The sequence below is a fragment of the Macaca mulatta genome, chromosome 7 (assembly GCF_049350105.2).
Source record: "Macaca mulatta isolate MMU2019108-1 chromosome 7, T2T-MMU8v2.0, whole genome shotgun sequence".
Lineage (NCBI taxonomy): Eukaryota > Metazoa > Chordata > Mammalia > Primates > Cercopithecidae > Macaca > Macaca mulatta.
Window position 1 is genome coordinate 139972412 of NC_133412.1, and position 15936 is coordinate 139988347.

At 35.0% G+C, this 15936-nt stretch overlaps 1 protein-coding gene and 1 long non-coding RNA gene across 31 annotated transcripts in view; one reads left to right on the forward strand and one right to left on the reverse strand.

Moving 5' to 3' along the window:
• Window positions 1-15936, forward strand: part of GPHN (gephyrin) — a 734546-nt gene that overhangs the window by 358187 nt on the left and 360423 nt on the right. For 27 of the 30 annotated variants that reach the window (XR_013395171.1, XM_077938281.1, XM_077938262.1 and 24 more), the window contains 1 exon segment: window positions 5691-5783. The exons of the other annotated variants lie outside the window; for them this stretch is intronic. Coding sequence is in view for 24 of the 27 variants with exons in the window: in XM_077938262.1 (XP_077794388.1) it covers window positions 5691-5783 (93 nt within the window). In the remaining 3 variants the exon portion in view is untranslated. 30 annotated transcript variants of the gene reach the window in all.
• LOC144330302 (uncharacterized) lies at window positions 5531-13813 on the reverse strand. Its single transcript, XR_013396351.1, has 2 exons — window positions 12246-13813; window positions 5531-5658 (listed from the first exon to the last, which is right to left on the reverse strand). It is a non-coding gene; the product is annotated as an uncharacterized LOC144330302 (long non-coding RNA).

Consider the following 15936-nt stretch of genomic DNA (forward strand, 5'->3'; position numbering starts at 1 on the left):
AATTATTTCCCATTCTGTAGGTTGTCTGTTTACTTTTTTGATAGTTTCTTTTGCTGTACAGAAGCTCTTGAGTTTAATTAAATCCCACTTGTCAATTTTTGCTTTTGTTGCAATTGCTTTTAGTGTCTTTGTCATGAATTCTTTGCCCATGCCTATGTCCCAAATGGTATTGCCTAGGTTGTCTTCCGGGGTGTTTATAGTTTTGGGTTTTATATTTAAGTCTTTAATCCATCTTGAGTTAATTTTTGTATATGATGTAAGGAAGGGGTCCAGTTTCAATTTTCTGCATATGGCTAACCAGTTCTCCCAGAACCTTTTATTGAATAGGTTGTTGTTTGTTTTTGTCACATTTGTCAAAGATCAGAGAGTTGTAGGTGTGTCGTCTTATTTCTGGGTTCTCTATTCTGTCCCTATTGCTTGTTTTTGTCAGGTTTGTCAAAGATCAGACAGTGGTAGGTGTGTGGTCTTATTTCAGGGTTCTCTATTCTGTTCCATTGGTCCAGTGTCTTTTTGTACCAATACCATGCTGTTTTGGTTACTGTAGCCCTATAGTATAGTTTGAAGTCAAGTAGCAGGATGCCTCCAGCTTTGTTTTTTTCCTTAGGACCACGTTGGCTATTGAAATCCCTTTATTTTAGAATGAGCATACAAATGACAAAGAATTCAAACAAGGCAAAAATGTAAAAAGGGAGTAAAAAAATAAAATATACTTCAAATTTAACTACCCAAGAGTAATCAATATTAACATTGTTTATAAAACATTCCATCATCTTTCAATGACTATTATGTAGCTAGAGGAATGTATGGATGTTTAAATGAGTGAAAGACATAGCTATATAAACAATTAGGATAATTTTCTGAAGCTAATATATAGTAGCATTTATTTGCACTTAAACAGAAGAAAAGAGAACTGAGTAAAAGAGCCTATTGACTTTGAAATAACTTTTTTATTACAAGAGATATATGCTGAAATCCCTCTAAATTTTAAAAAATAGGAAAATCATTAATAGGTTACAGTCAAATGTTAACTATATTTTAAACCTTAGACACGATTGGTTGAATCTTGCTATGAAAGATAAGGATATTTGCACTATTACCTTTCTTCCCACCTACCCTCTCCTTCAAATTTGTTTATTATATGATTTTTCAGAAAAAAAAAACTGATAAAACAATATCCAGTCCTCAAATTAGTGCTTATTTCAAACTTGTTGCAGAGATGTAGGAAGAAACAAAAAGCCCAGACTGTATCAGATCTGAAACTTGTACAGAAAAACAATAGGGGAAGCAAGACCAGAGACAACATATAGTCTTTGTTGGAATACTCTGCTCTTCTGAAATTTTAGTAATGTCCAGTGCTAGAATTTTTCTTCCTAGATAAGGGTTTAGCTCATGATTATGTGGGGAGTGTCATCAAGTTTAAGATTAGTTTTTCAATTCAGTGTACATTCATTTCTAGAACCTTCATCTTGAATGTGATCAGGCCTCCATTGCATGTTTCTTATAGAAGCTGCTTACAATAAGAAAAAAATATGGAGTCTCTTTTAGTTTGTATCTCTGTAAATTTAGAGGTATTAATGAGAATTTGTAAGATTTCGAGAATTCACCATTATGACCTCTGTGGAGTCCAGAGTAGCATTAGGAGCCTCACAATGATGAATTATGAGTCTCAAAGATCTTTTATTTCTGTCCTTAACCATCCAAGAGACTTATGAAGCTCTGTCATTTGCTTATTTGGTTGTTGCTTGTGGAGGTTTTTCCTCTAGTTTTTACTCTTTTATGTTGATTTTATGAGATATTAGGAGGGGGATTTTTGTGATACACCTTTATTCTACTGAAGATGAATGGAATGGAATACTAGAAATGCAAGGCAATAATTTTTTAAATATCCTCCACAGGCTGGGCGCGGTGGCTCAAGCCTGTAATCCCAGCACTTTGGGAGGCCGAGACGGGTGGATCATGAGGTCAGGAGATCGAGACCATCCTGGCTGACACGGTGAAACCCCGTCTCTACTAAAAAATACAAAAATCTAGCCGGGCGAGGTGGCGGGCGCCTGTAGTCCCAGCTACTCTGGAGGCTGAGGCAGGAGAATGGCGTAAACCTGGGAGGCCGAGCTTGCAGTGAGCTGAGATCCGGCCACTGCACTCCAGCCTGGGCGACAGAGCAAGACTCCGCCTCAAAAAAAAAAAAAGAAATATCCTCCACATAAGGAAAAGTTAATCACTAAAATAAACAATGTCCTCAGCCTCACTTTTGCAACAGATGCAGAGGGATTTTTCATAAGTTGCTTTCATGAAAAAATCTTCAGTGACCCCTTATTTGGTATAGGCAGCTGAATATTAAAGTTTTCTCAGAATACAGTGGATCTAACAGGTACAGAAACAAATATGGCAAGATAAATTGCTTTTTAGTAAGCTAAGATAAATTACTAAGTTAAGATAAATTTGATAAATTGGTACAGTAAATAGCTAAGATAAACTGCTTTTTTAACATGATAGAAAAAACACTCAGTATCTAATGTGGCACATAGTTCAGTTTAATATGTATACATACATCACCTTGAGGTATCTTTCTTAAAATGCAGCTTCTGATTCAGTAGATCTTGGATGGAATTTCGAATTGTGTATTTCTAATTCCATGACACCACTGGTGTCAGTTCTCAGATCACACTTCCAGTAACAAGATTCTAGAAAACTATATACAAAGAGCTCCTCTACTTGACTGAATCCTTGAGACTAGAGACACTGCCTTATTTATCTTTGCATTGCTGTTCTCTAAGGAAGTACCTGAATTAAAGTTTGCCCTGAAATATTTTCTTGTTAAATGAATTAATGAATCAGATGCATGACAACTATGGCCCTGGAAAACTGGAATTCTATACTGGTGGGTGAGGAAGAATTCTTTTGTTTTGAAAAACAAGTGACTGAATGATAGGATTTCTATTTTGTCTTAAAATCTAAAAGCCTTACTAAAACTTTTGCTCACATGAAATCTGCCATACATAACATTAGCTACTTTGGCCAACAAAATATTACCTCCCAAATGCTTGAATAGATTCTTAACTGCTCTCAAGATAACAAATGTTATTCAAGTGAAACAAATCTATACATTAAGTGTTACCAGTTATCCATCCTGGAAATAGAAAAACTTTAGTAATATTACTGTGGTAAAACTGATTTTTGTTTGTTTGTTTTGAGATGGAGTCTTGCTTTGTCGCCCAGGCTAGAGTGCAGTGGCACATTCTCGGCTCACCGCAACCTCTGCCTCCCTGGTTCAAGCGATTCTCTTGCCTCAGCCTCCCGAGTAGCTGGGATTACAGGCACCTGCCACCGTGCCTGGCTAATTTTTGTATTTTTAGTAGAGACGGGGTTTCACCATCTTGGCCTGGCTAGCCTCGAATTCCTGACCTCGTGATCCACCCACCTCGGCCTCCTAAAGTGCTGGGATTACAGGCGTGAGCCACCGCACCCGGCCAAAAACTGATTTTAAACTGTGTGAAATCTTTGTGGGCCTACTCAACTATCTGTGAAATTTACCCTTGAGTAATTGAACAGATTGTCTTCTTAGACTAGTAGTTTTCAGTTGCTGGCTACATTTTAGAATTACCTGGGAAGCTTTTAAAAATCCCAGCGCCCAAGCTATACCAAAGAGGTGAGGCCCAAATATTTTTTAAAGCTCCGCAGTTAATTCCATTGTGCACCCAAGGTTGAGAACCATTACTTGATTATTAGCTCTTTGAAATCTGAGTCAGTGTTCCTCTTATTTTTACCTTTTAACGCTTAATACATGGTAGATACTTCATAAATTTTTACTTAGTCAACAGATGAATTATCTTATAAGGAAGTATTACCTGAGGCAAAACAGGAGCATTCTTCAGTATAAAGGGACCATTTTTACTATCTTTATTAGCATCTTAAAATTTGAAAGTTTGAATACCCTCTTAATATTAATACTGAAAGTTGGTATTTGATATAAACATTTTGGTGTTTAGATATTTTGTTGATGCAACTTAGATTTCATATCACTTTTTATCAAGATCTGATATAAATGGATTGCAATCAGAGGTGAGAAAACTGTGGCACAGGCATTTCACTTCCATAATGGAAGTACTTAGGAATGTTACAAAGAGATCTAAGGTGTTCTAGGATACATCAGTCAGAAAACAAAGACAGTTAATCTACACATTGCTGAGTTGTGGTATCAACCGTGGTTTTGTTTTTTGTTTATTGTTTTCCTGAGACAGAGTCTCACTCTGTCACCCAGGCTGGAGTTCAGTGACACGATCTCAGCTCACTGCAACCTCCGCCTCCCAGGTTCAAGTGATTCTCTTGCCTCAATCTCCTGAGTAGCTGGACGTACAGGTGTACTCCACCATGCCTGGCCAATTTTTGTGTTTTTAGTAGAGACGGGGTTTCGCCATGTTGGCCAGGCTGATCTCGAACTCCTGACCTTACGTGATCCACCCGCCTCGGCCTCCCAAAGTGCTGGGATTACAGGCATGAGTCACTGCTCCCGGCTGTTTTTTTTTTATATACCGGAAAGAATAGAGAGCTATTTATAAGAGTGAGTATTTAAGCTTTTCTACTTTTTAAAATGAAGCACAGACAATTGAAGTTTTAACTTTGGTTTATGAAACCACTGTATAAGCACCTTTATTATAATAATCATTGATTTTTGAGGGGCTTTCTCAGAACAAAATTATAACTATATCAGGGATCAAAATTCTTTAGATGGGCTCTCAGTTATCTACAATTTATGTTTTTAAAAAATAGTTTGTTGCCATTCATTAATCATTGCACAGAAAAGTTTCCTTTATTTAGAGCTCTGAGCTCTGCATTTCTATGATACCAGAATAAAACACAGATCTGCAAAGAAAGGGGAAAAAATCATTTTTTAGGTCTTGGATTTATTCTAAATAATCATCCTACATTTTCTGTCACTGATGAATTTGAAAACTGAGGGCACTGTATTGTACATCTCAGTATCAGCCTGCTATTTGTATTTCACACGAGTTATTGGCAATTAAATGATGAATTATATTTTTAAATTTTGACTCTGAATTGTAAAAACATGATGAAACAATATAATACCAATGCAAGTATATGATTATAATTTAATGAGCACTTAATTGCCCTTCTTAGCAAATGGCTAAAATGTAGGATCGGTTGATAGAATTAGCAAGAATAGGAAAAGTCAGCAGATGGAGATCCTAGTTCACTTTGTTACAAACTAGGTGTGTAACTTTGTGAATTATTTAAGCACATTGTACTTCAGTTGCTCATTAGAAAATAAAGAGGCACATCTGCTAAAGACCCTGCCAGCTCCAGAATTTTATGATATATAATTCTAATCTCTGTAACTGTCATAGTAGTGTCTTTGAATGGCTAAAAAGAACTTCAGATAAGCCATTAATTATAAGCTCTTTATTTACGGTTTTTCTTATGTTTTATTTACTTTCAAGAATTTGATACTTGCATCCTCATTTTCTATAATTAATAAAATAAGTACTCAAAATTTCAGTGCCTTTTGATCAAGAGTGAAACTGTTCCATGAATTGTGCTTAAAAGTTTTCTTACTGGCTGTTGAAAAGAATCTGTGTTTCCTCACTGAATACAAAGTGTCCGAGGACTGGGATGTTTTGAGCAAGCAGGCAAGTTCTTCTGCACATGACTATACTATTGTTTTCTTTCAGGAAACCCTGATAGATTGGTGTGATGAAAAGGAACTTAATTTGATATTAACAACTGGAGGAACAGGGTTTGCACCACGAGATGTCACTCCAGAGGTAAGATGTACATGCCTTTTCATATTCAAGGATTAAACTAATCATGTTTTTTTAAATCCTTTTTACTATATTTATATTATTTTTATAACTTTGCTAGGCATAACAAATAACTTGTAGTTCTAATAATGTGAAAATTTTGCTGTGGATGAATTGTGAAAAATGTTTCTTGACTTTTTTTCTTTGGGCTTAAACTAGAAATGATACAATATGAGGAAGATTAAACTGTTCCAGAGGTAATCTGTCATTTGCTTGATGTCAGCCTAATTTTAGGCACATTTCCAAAGGAAGTGATAGCAGAATTCTGATGGTTAGCATGGCATCTGGTCTGATGTGCTTTGTCAATATAATTCTTTTCTTGAGGTACCCTTGTCATTTGTCTAAAATTACAGTAAGATGACTGCAATAGAATATACTGATTTTACAGTACTTTTGTTGAAAAGGGATATATTTTCCGCAATTCTAAATGTGAACAGCATTTAAATGCAGAATTTAATGAGCCCAAAAGTAGAATTAATATCTAGGCTGAAGAACACATGAATCATCTTCAACTTGTTTATATATAGAAAGAAAAATTAGGGAAAGAATGAAGAATAAGCACTATTAACTAATATGGGAGGGGAGTGTATTTTTTGTTTAAGGAAGCCATAAACCACAGTTGTCACCTCAGAGCCATACATAAAATTACATTACCAATTGTGACAGTTTCCTTTACGTCCCCAAACCCCCAACCAAATGTGTTTCTTGGATCAATTTCAACTTAATATTTACTATGTCTTTCTATTTCAAATCAGTACACTATTGTATCTATTACCTTATTAACATACCACAAGGTACTTTTGCTCTGCATCTATTAAATAATTACTGGCCTTCTTATAATAGTACAATGGTTTTCAAACTTTATCCTGCATCAAAATCAACTAGAGGACTTATTAAAACACAAATTGCTTGACCCCCCACCCCTAGAGTTTCTGATTCAGTAAAGCTGCAATGGGTCTTGAGAATCTGTATTTCTAACAAGGCCCCAGGTGATGTAGATGTTGTTGTTGGACCATAGACCATACTTTCAGACTTTGAGAACTGCTGCTCTACTATATGAAAATGCAATTTTAAGAAGTATTGTTTTTCTATTCCTCTATATAAAAACCATGGTACATAAACTTTTGATATTATTATAATTAGGGTTTTAAATAAAATAGTTTTGGCTTTTAAAACAATCAAAATCAAGCTGTGTTGAGAGGTTAACTTCAACTGCATAAATGAAGTCATCCTTACACAATTTATTTAGCTTCTGGCTTCTATAGTTAATGGTTCTTTGGCCAAGTTTTACATTTCTTTTATGCTATGACTAACTGAAAAAGTACAATTGGGAAGGAAGCCATCTCCTGTAGGGGTGTGCTTATCTTTTGTTTCTTTGTAAGAACATTGACTACTTACCTTAAGATATGGATTTTTGGAGTTTGGGTGCTGTCTTAAGTGTTTTAGTAAATCACTTTGGATTTACATATGCCTATTTTTTGTGTGATGGTTTGATATTTTCATATTTTTCCATAACAGAAAAATAGAAAAAATTTCACCAGAAAATTCATTCATAACCAAATAACAGTATTATTTTTAATTCCTTGGATAATTCATTGTGGGGAAATAATTTACATCACAAAATGTTTTATATCCTATGAGGCTTCCAGTTAATACAAAATGCTAGGCTGAAAATTCAAACCTTTGAATTTTGGCTCTGCTACTTATCAACAAGGTGACCATAGATGGAGTGTTTTTACTGACACTTCTGATGCTATTTGGGTTTTTTTACTCGAACCAGCCAATTCTTCAACTTCAACAGATATCAGATGTCCTTCTTTTTATTTCAATTAAGTTGTGACACTACCTACCAGGAATTAGTACTAAACTCCGCAGATTTAAGGGCTCAGTCCACAAGATTGCCTTCACGTCACATGCCAGTGGCAAGTACCAGATCCCCAGGCTACTCAAAATTCTGTCCTACTTGACTACAAAGTCCGCTGGTTCCCATAACCCCCCATTTTCAGATTCACTAATTTGCTAGAATAGGTCCAAAAACTCCTGGAAACACTTTACTTATGCTTACCAGTTTACTATGAAGGATACAATTTAGGAATAGCCAAATGCAAGAGATGCACAGGGCAAGGTATAGGGGCAAGGAGGTTCCACCCCCTCTCAGTATTTAGCACCCCTCCAGCACCTTGATGAGTTCATCACTCTGGAAGCTCTCTGAATCCCATTGTTCAAGAGATTTTATAGAGCCCAATCTCCAACCCCACCCCTCAGTGGGTGGAACTGAAAATTCCAATGTTCTAACAACTTAGACTTTCCAATGACCAGACCAGCCCCATCCTGAGGCTATCTAGGCAGGCACCCTAAGTAATCTCATTAGCATAAACTCAGGTGTGATCTGAAGAGGTTTGGGCCTGGCACAGGGGCTCATGCCTGTAATCCCAGCACTTTCAGAGGCCCAGGCGGGTGGATCAGTTGAGGCCAGGAGTTCAAGACAAGCCTGGCCAACAAAGTGGAGACCACGTCTTTACTAAAAATACAAAGAATTAGCCAGGTGTGGTGGCACACACCTGTAATCCCAGCTACTCGGGTAGCTGAGGCATAAGAATCACTTGAACCTGAGAGTAGAGGTTGTGGCGAGCAGAGGTCACACCATTGCACTCCAGCCTGGGTGACAGAGAGAGATCCTGTCTCAAAAAAAACAGGGAGGCAGGAGGGGGGTGCAAAGGGTTTGTTAGGAATAACAAAAGGCACCCTCTACTCCTATCACTCAGGAAATTCCCAAGGGTTTTATGAGTTCTATAGTAAGTCAGGAATCAAGAACAAAGACCAAATGTATTTTTCTCCTATACCTCTATTGAGACTAGTCATTTAACCACTTTGTGCCTTAGTTTTCTATAAAGCAAGGGAAATAAAAGCACCTATTTACCAAGGTGGCTGTGACTGTTCAATGAGAACTATTCCTGGTATTTTATGTAAGAGTTAATTTATAAGAGTCAAATTTTTTTATTTGTTGCGATGTAACTTTTGTAACCACCAAATGGACACATTTGATAGTTTTTCTTTTTTGTATGTAATACCAAATAGACAACTATAGCCTTTTACTTGATTTAAGGTATGTCCATGAAATCTTTAGAATCTTGTTAACTTATTTCTTAATTTTGATAGGGTAAGCTTCATATTTGATCTCTTCCATCTCTATATTATATAAATCACAAATCTTAAATTTCTGCTGTTCTAGTATCTGAGTTTTTTTTCTTTTCTTTTTTGGTACTACTAGTTGACAAGTGTCTGTTTCCATGGTATTGTATATTTCATTATTCAGAAATTGAGCAGTATTTTATTCTTAAAGTTTTTCAGTTATTTGAAAACTATTGAGGTGCTCTTATATTCATATATACCTATAGCAGCTACATAGGTAAAATTACATTAGGGGTTTCTTAAATGGATTTAAAATATACATAAATATGTCTTCTCTAATATCTGTTTTTGAAAAGAAGCAATTTACCTGATTGTGAATAACTTGATCTTTAATAGGTTCACTTCATATTTTATATGTATATATACATACATATGATATGAATATGGCAAAAGTTTGTAGCACTCATGGGCTATTAAATAATACCAATAAAATAAATAATAAATAAGCAAACATAAAATCAATATAGGCCCACTAAAAAGTAATTCTACTAATTTCCCTTTTACTTTACACCCTAGAGTAGTTGCAGTTCTTATAATATCTAACATATAATATTGACATATCAGATAGGAATTTAGAAGTATAATTCTGTACCTGAATTATATAGTAGTTTGTCTGTTTTGATAGTTGGATCTAAAGAGAAGAAGCTGTTTCTAGACACATTTACCTATATTATATACGTCAGGATGGCAAATATTTTTTAATGAGGTCAGAAGTTATTGGTAGAAAGCACAAATACTAATTTGATAAAAGTAAAACAATGTAGAACTTCTCCCTTAAAAATCCTAATGTTTTATAGTCAATAATTGTCAGTAATTACCTTAATCTGTAAAGCACAAAGGAAAATTGTTTGTGGGATGTGTGTGTTGTAAGAAAAAAAAATGAAGGATGAAAATGATGAATATGATGAATGAAAAAAAAAATCCAAAGATTTTGTCAATGGGTATGAACTCTAGATAAAATGAAAAATTTAATCAACAGATTTCCCTCTCGGTCTATTAAAAATGAGAATAGAATATCAAGTATAGTAAAGTTTATCTTCTTTATTACATATTTTATAGGAATAGGGCTATCAGAATTGATTTTCCTAAATTATGAATTTAATATTTTTAGGCCCTGCGTCATAGAATATGGTTCATCTGATACTTGCATGCCTTCTAGCCTTCTGCCTGCCTGTAAATATGAGATGCTATCAAAACTTACATATAAAATCATGACAGTTCTCACTCATCAACTTTTTAGAATTTTGTTTTGATAATAAAAAATGGTTTTTAATAATAGATTGCTTGCTTTTTTTCCTTTTTTTTTTTTTTTTTTTTTTGAGACAGAGTCTCACTCTGTCACCTAGGCTGGAGTGCAGTGGCATGATCTCAGCTCACTGCAACCGCCACCTTCCAGATTCAAGCAATTCTCGTGCCTCAGCCTCCTGAGTAGCTGGAATTACAGACGTGCACCACCAAGCCCAGCTAATTTTATATTTTTAGTAGAGACAGGGTTTCACCACTTTGGCCAGGATGGTCTCAAACTGCTGATCTCAAGTGATCTGCCCACTTGAGCCTCCCCAAGTGCCGAGATTACAGGCATGAACCACCGTGGCTGGCCAGATTGCATTTTTTTCTGATTTGATAAAGGTTGGATAATTCATTGTCACTAGTGAAATATTCGTAATTATAAAGTTCCACAGATCGTAAAACTCATTTCTATACAAGTATTAACCCTTTATGTCCCATTATTACTTCAAAGCAATGTATGTCCAAAAAAGGTATTATTATATAAAGGATCTTTTATCATTCTTAAAAAATAAAAGTTTAGTTATAGACATATGAGCAAGGTGAAGTGAGGGCCCTTTAGACATAAATGCATAAATTCTAGAAGAGCTAAAAGATTAAGAAATATTAACAAAAGAATATCTCTATGCTTATTTTAAAAGTGTTTGATAATATAGTAAATTAGAAAATGTTAAACTGTTAAATATTTAAAAGGCACAAAATAACTTTCAGTACTTTTAGAGCACTAAGCTGTATTGAATTAAGGGTTGTATGCTAATATATTATTTTGATCATAGGTAAAAGAGTTAAATAAAAGCCTAGCATACATGTATGTCTTGTCCACTTGCTCATTTGTGAAGCTTTTGTTTTTAATCCTCAATATGTGTTCAGTGCCATGCTTGGTACTGAAGTTAAAAAATGGGTGAGACTTTCACAGGAGTAAGCAATGTGGCCCACAAGCCAAATCCAGCCTGTCACCTTTTTTTTGCATGTCCAGGAAGCTAAGAATAGATTTTACATTTTTAAATGGGTGAAAAAATCAAAAGGAGAGTAATATTTGTGAGGTGAAAAATTATTTGGAATTTGAATTTTAGGGTCTATAAATGAAGATTTATTAGAACAAAGCTACAGTTATTTATGTATTGTCTATGGCTAAAATAGCAGAGTTGAGAAGTTGTAAACAAGATCATATAGCCTATAAAGCCTGACATATTTATCATCTGATGCTTTGCAGAAAAGCCTGTCCACCCCTGGCCTGTTGGATGACAACAAGTCATCTTTACTCACATTTTTTTATTTTCTGACTTTTACCTTTGGTTCTTTAGTAATCCGAATAATGTTAGGTTTCCTTCCTTATATTTTTAATTTTAGGTGGAGCAAAGAAAAAATGCTTTTCTGCCATATTGAAGTGTATTGCCCCATTGTCTCAACAGACAATACAGCATAACAAAAATAAAATATCCCTTATTCTAAGTAATATATAGAATTCTGCACTTTAAAAATTAATAAAATGAATTTGTTATACATTAAGTAAAATCTCACTCTTAAAAATAATTTTAAACTGACAAAAAATAGTTTTAAACTGACATTCTTAGAAATGCCTCATAACAAAAGTATGCTGATATAATTGATGATTATGAAATAATCAAACAAAAGAAGAAATAGCAAAAATACCAGGAAACTATAAATTTGACATAAGGAATATTTATTTAAAAGGGTTCTTATGCCAGGCGCGGTGGCTCAAGCCTGTAATCCCAGCACTTTGGGAGGCCGAGACGGGCGGATCACGAGGTCAGGAGATCGACACCATCCTGGCTAACACGGTGAAACCCCGTCTCTACTAAAAAATACAAAAAACTAGCCGGGCGTGGTGACGGACGCCTGTAGTCCCAGCTACTCGGGAGGCTGAGGCAGGAGAATGGCGTGAACCCGGGAGGCGGAGCTTGCAGTGAGCTGAGATCCGGCCACTGCACTCCAGCCTGGGCGACAGAGCGAGACTCCGCCTCAAAAAAAAAAAAGGGGGGGGGGTTCTTATAACTGTTTCATTATGGAAGTGAAGAGGCATCAGACAAAGTGACCAATGCTGAAAGAGGGAAAATACTACAAAATGGTACCAAAGAAACCTGACCTAGGAAAAGACTCTGAATTTTAGAAGGTGTATTCTGTTTATAGGCTACTTTTAGGTTTCTTTGGGGCAGATAAATATCTAAGCTTTTCTACAAACTTTTTTCACTTAGGTTATTAGATTTTTTTCATGAAAATGTCTGTTTTCTAATACAAATTAAAGAGAGTTATAAAAATTGTTTTATAAACAATTTATTGAAATGTATGTGTGTCATAATTTTGAGTGTTTGTTACTATAAGACAAGTATTATTTTATGCAGTCATTAGTCATTTTTCTTTCTGATATTGTAATGCTTCAAAAATAAGAACACTGTATAAGCACTGGGAAGAAGAAAAGATTGACCTAAGTTACTAACAACATGTTAATGATTTTCAGTTTGTTACTCCTGTGAAAGATAGTGAGAATTTACATTTAATAACTCACCTAAAAGTTAATATTGGCCATTTTAACAATCAGAAAACACTCTCCTACAGAAGCATAGCAAAAAACACCATATTTAATCATTTGTTTTTGATAGAAAATTTGATTTTGTTTTGAGTAAAATAAAATACCTGTTATACATGGTAAGGCTAAAATTAATCATATTGAACTAGGATTTTGACTATCTTAAAATTGTTCTATGCAAATAGGAAAATTAATATTAAATTGCTTACAAAGCAGAATACTAGAAACCCTTATACCTGAAGTATTTAAAACTGAATTTAATAAAATGTTCCATTCCTCTATGGTCAGATTTGATGGTTATATTTGATCCCATTTTAAGGAGCTCATCGTAATTTTATGAAATAGGTCCCATGTCATATCTTCATATAAACATGTTGGCATGCAATATGGTATAGTGGAAAAGGCTTACACTACAGAGTCAGATTCCTAAATTTGAGTATTAGTGCTACTACTTACTAACTATGAAACTTAAGGCAAGTTGACCTATTCAAATCTGTTTTCTCATCTGCTAAATTAGCTGATGCCTACCTACCTCTCAAAATTGTTGATTCTAATAATAAACATAGTCAATAATAAAAACTAACACATATAGCAATTACTATGTGCAAGGAACTCTTTTAAGCATATGTTAACTCATTTAGTCTTCAAAACAACCATACAAGGCTAGGTGTGGTGGCTCATGCCTATAATCCCAGCCCTTTGGTAGGCCGAGGTGGTGGATCACTTGAGGTCAGGATTTTGAGACCAGCCTGGCCAACATGGTGAAATTGGTGTCTACTAAAATACAAAAAAATTAGCCAGGCATGTTGTTGCGTGCCTGTGGTCCCAGCTACTCAGGAGGCCGAATCACGAGAATTACTTGAACCCAGGAGGCGGAAGTTGCAGTGAGCAAAGATGGGGCCACCTGGGTGACAGAGTGAGACGCTGTCTTAAAAAAAATAAATAAATAAATAAATAATATATGTATAAGGCAGGTACTATTTATTGTTAGCTCTGCCTTAAAGATGCAGAAACTGCGACACAGATTGATTCATTGACTTGCCCAAGATTTTTCAAGTAGTAAATGGCAATAAATGTGTGTAAAAGGATCTAACATAATGCCTGTAATCTTTGTAGATGCTCAGTATTCATTCTTTTTCTTCCTCATTTAATTAACAGTACTACCTATTATCTCTAATTAGATATGGTAGCCCCAAATACTTTTGCTACTAACCATTGTGTTTCTAATAGCTATTGTTAACTACAAACATAACTGGTGGATATGTCTTAAAAATAAGGACTTGTCTTGAAACAAGACAAGTGAAAAAATAGCTTTTTAGCAATAGCCCACTGTATATCTGGGGTTTATAATTATTTTTATATTGTCCACTGAAAGCAGAATTTTTTTTTTCAGATCATAGGCACACTTAGTACCTTCCTGTTTGGTAAGAACAGCATTCATTGTCTTTGTTCAATGTAACAAATATTTATGAAGCACCTTGGGCTTTATCGAACCTAAAGCTGAAGTACATATACTCCTAAAATAGTCACATGACAATCCAAGACAGTATAAACCTGGTACCAGAAATATTCAGCCAATTCAGGCAAAAAGATTTATTCAAAGAGAAAGATTAAAAGTGAACTTGAGTAATCAGTGAAATTTTTATAAAATTTAAGCTAAAATTGAGGGGGATTCAGGTTTTGAAAGAGGAAGACATTATGGTAGGAGTAAAGAAGAAGGAAAATGTTGAGCAAGGCACAGAGAAATACAAACAAAATCTTTTTGGCTAAAACAGAGAATTCACTTTACATAGAAGGATGGATACACTAGACCTACATTATTTTATTTCTTTCAGACTGGCTAGGGAGGGACCAAATATAGAAATGAGAGATTTACTGTATTAGTCTGTTCTCACATCGCTAATAAAGACATACCCAAGACTGGATAATTTGTAAAAGAAAGAGGCTTAATTGACTCACAGTTCAGCAGGGTGTGGTAGGCCTTAGGAAACTTACAGTCATGGTGGAAGTTGAAGCAAACACGTCCTTCTTCACATGGTGGCAGCAAGTAGAAGTGCAGAGCCACAGGGGAAAAGGCCCCTTATAAAACCATCAGATCTCAAGAGAACTCACTATCATGAGAACCATGAGAAAAGTATGAGGGTAACTGCCCCATGATTAAATTATTAATACCTCCCGCTGAGTCCCTCCCATTACACATAGGGATTATGGGAATTACAATTCAAGACCAGATTTGGGTGGGGACACAGCCAAACCATATCACTGTCCTTATTCAAAGATTCCTTGGAAACCAGAACTCATAAGTCTACTATCAGTCAGTATAGACAGTAAAATCATGCTTTCAGGACTTTCTTAGACACTTTTTTGGATCAGCATTTATTCAAATGCATATGAATACATTCCTCAGTAGGACTAACTTTATTCTTTTTGGAGTTTGTTTTTATGCCCTGGTTCAAAAAACAAAAAAAAAGTTTTGATTTAATCTGCGAACATAGTAACTATCTATCTATTTATTTATCAAATTTAAATTACTGAAAGGCACCAAATTCCAATTTTGTTTATTTGTTGTTTGGAAACCTTTTCAATCAACATTTCCCTTAGAATCAAGAATCAAGACAATCAAGGAATATGTTATCATAGATTTTGTCAGTGCTATATCTCTAGTTAGCTTAGCATTTGTATAAAATTACAAACTTTATAATAGTAGAGAAATCATAGTATCTCAGAATTTGAAGAGAACAAAGACCATCATGTTCAAAGCCCTAGCATGCCCTTTCCATCATTCCAGCCTGAACATTTCAATCATCACTTCTTCTATCGAAGAGTTCATTATTTAGACAACTCTAGTTGTTTGAAAGTCTAAATATATCAAACTGAAATCTGTCACCTTGTAATTTCTACCCACTTGTCCTAATTCTGCTCTTGGCTGTGCTCAAAAGAAGGTTAATTCCTCCTTTACATGACATTTCTGATATTTGAAAAGAAATGTTACGATTCTCCTTAAGTCTACTTACTTTTGGATTATTTTTGCATTTAATCTTTCCACCAGGCAGAGACTTGCCCAAAATATACATTCTCTATTTTTTATGC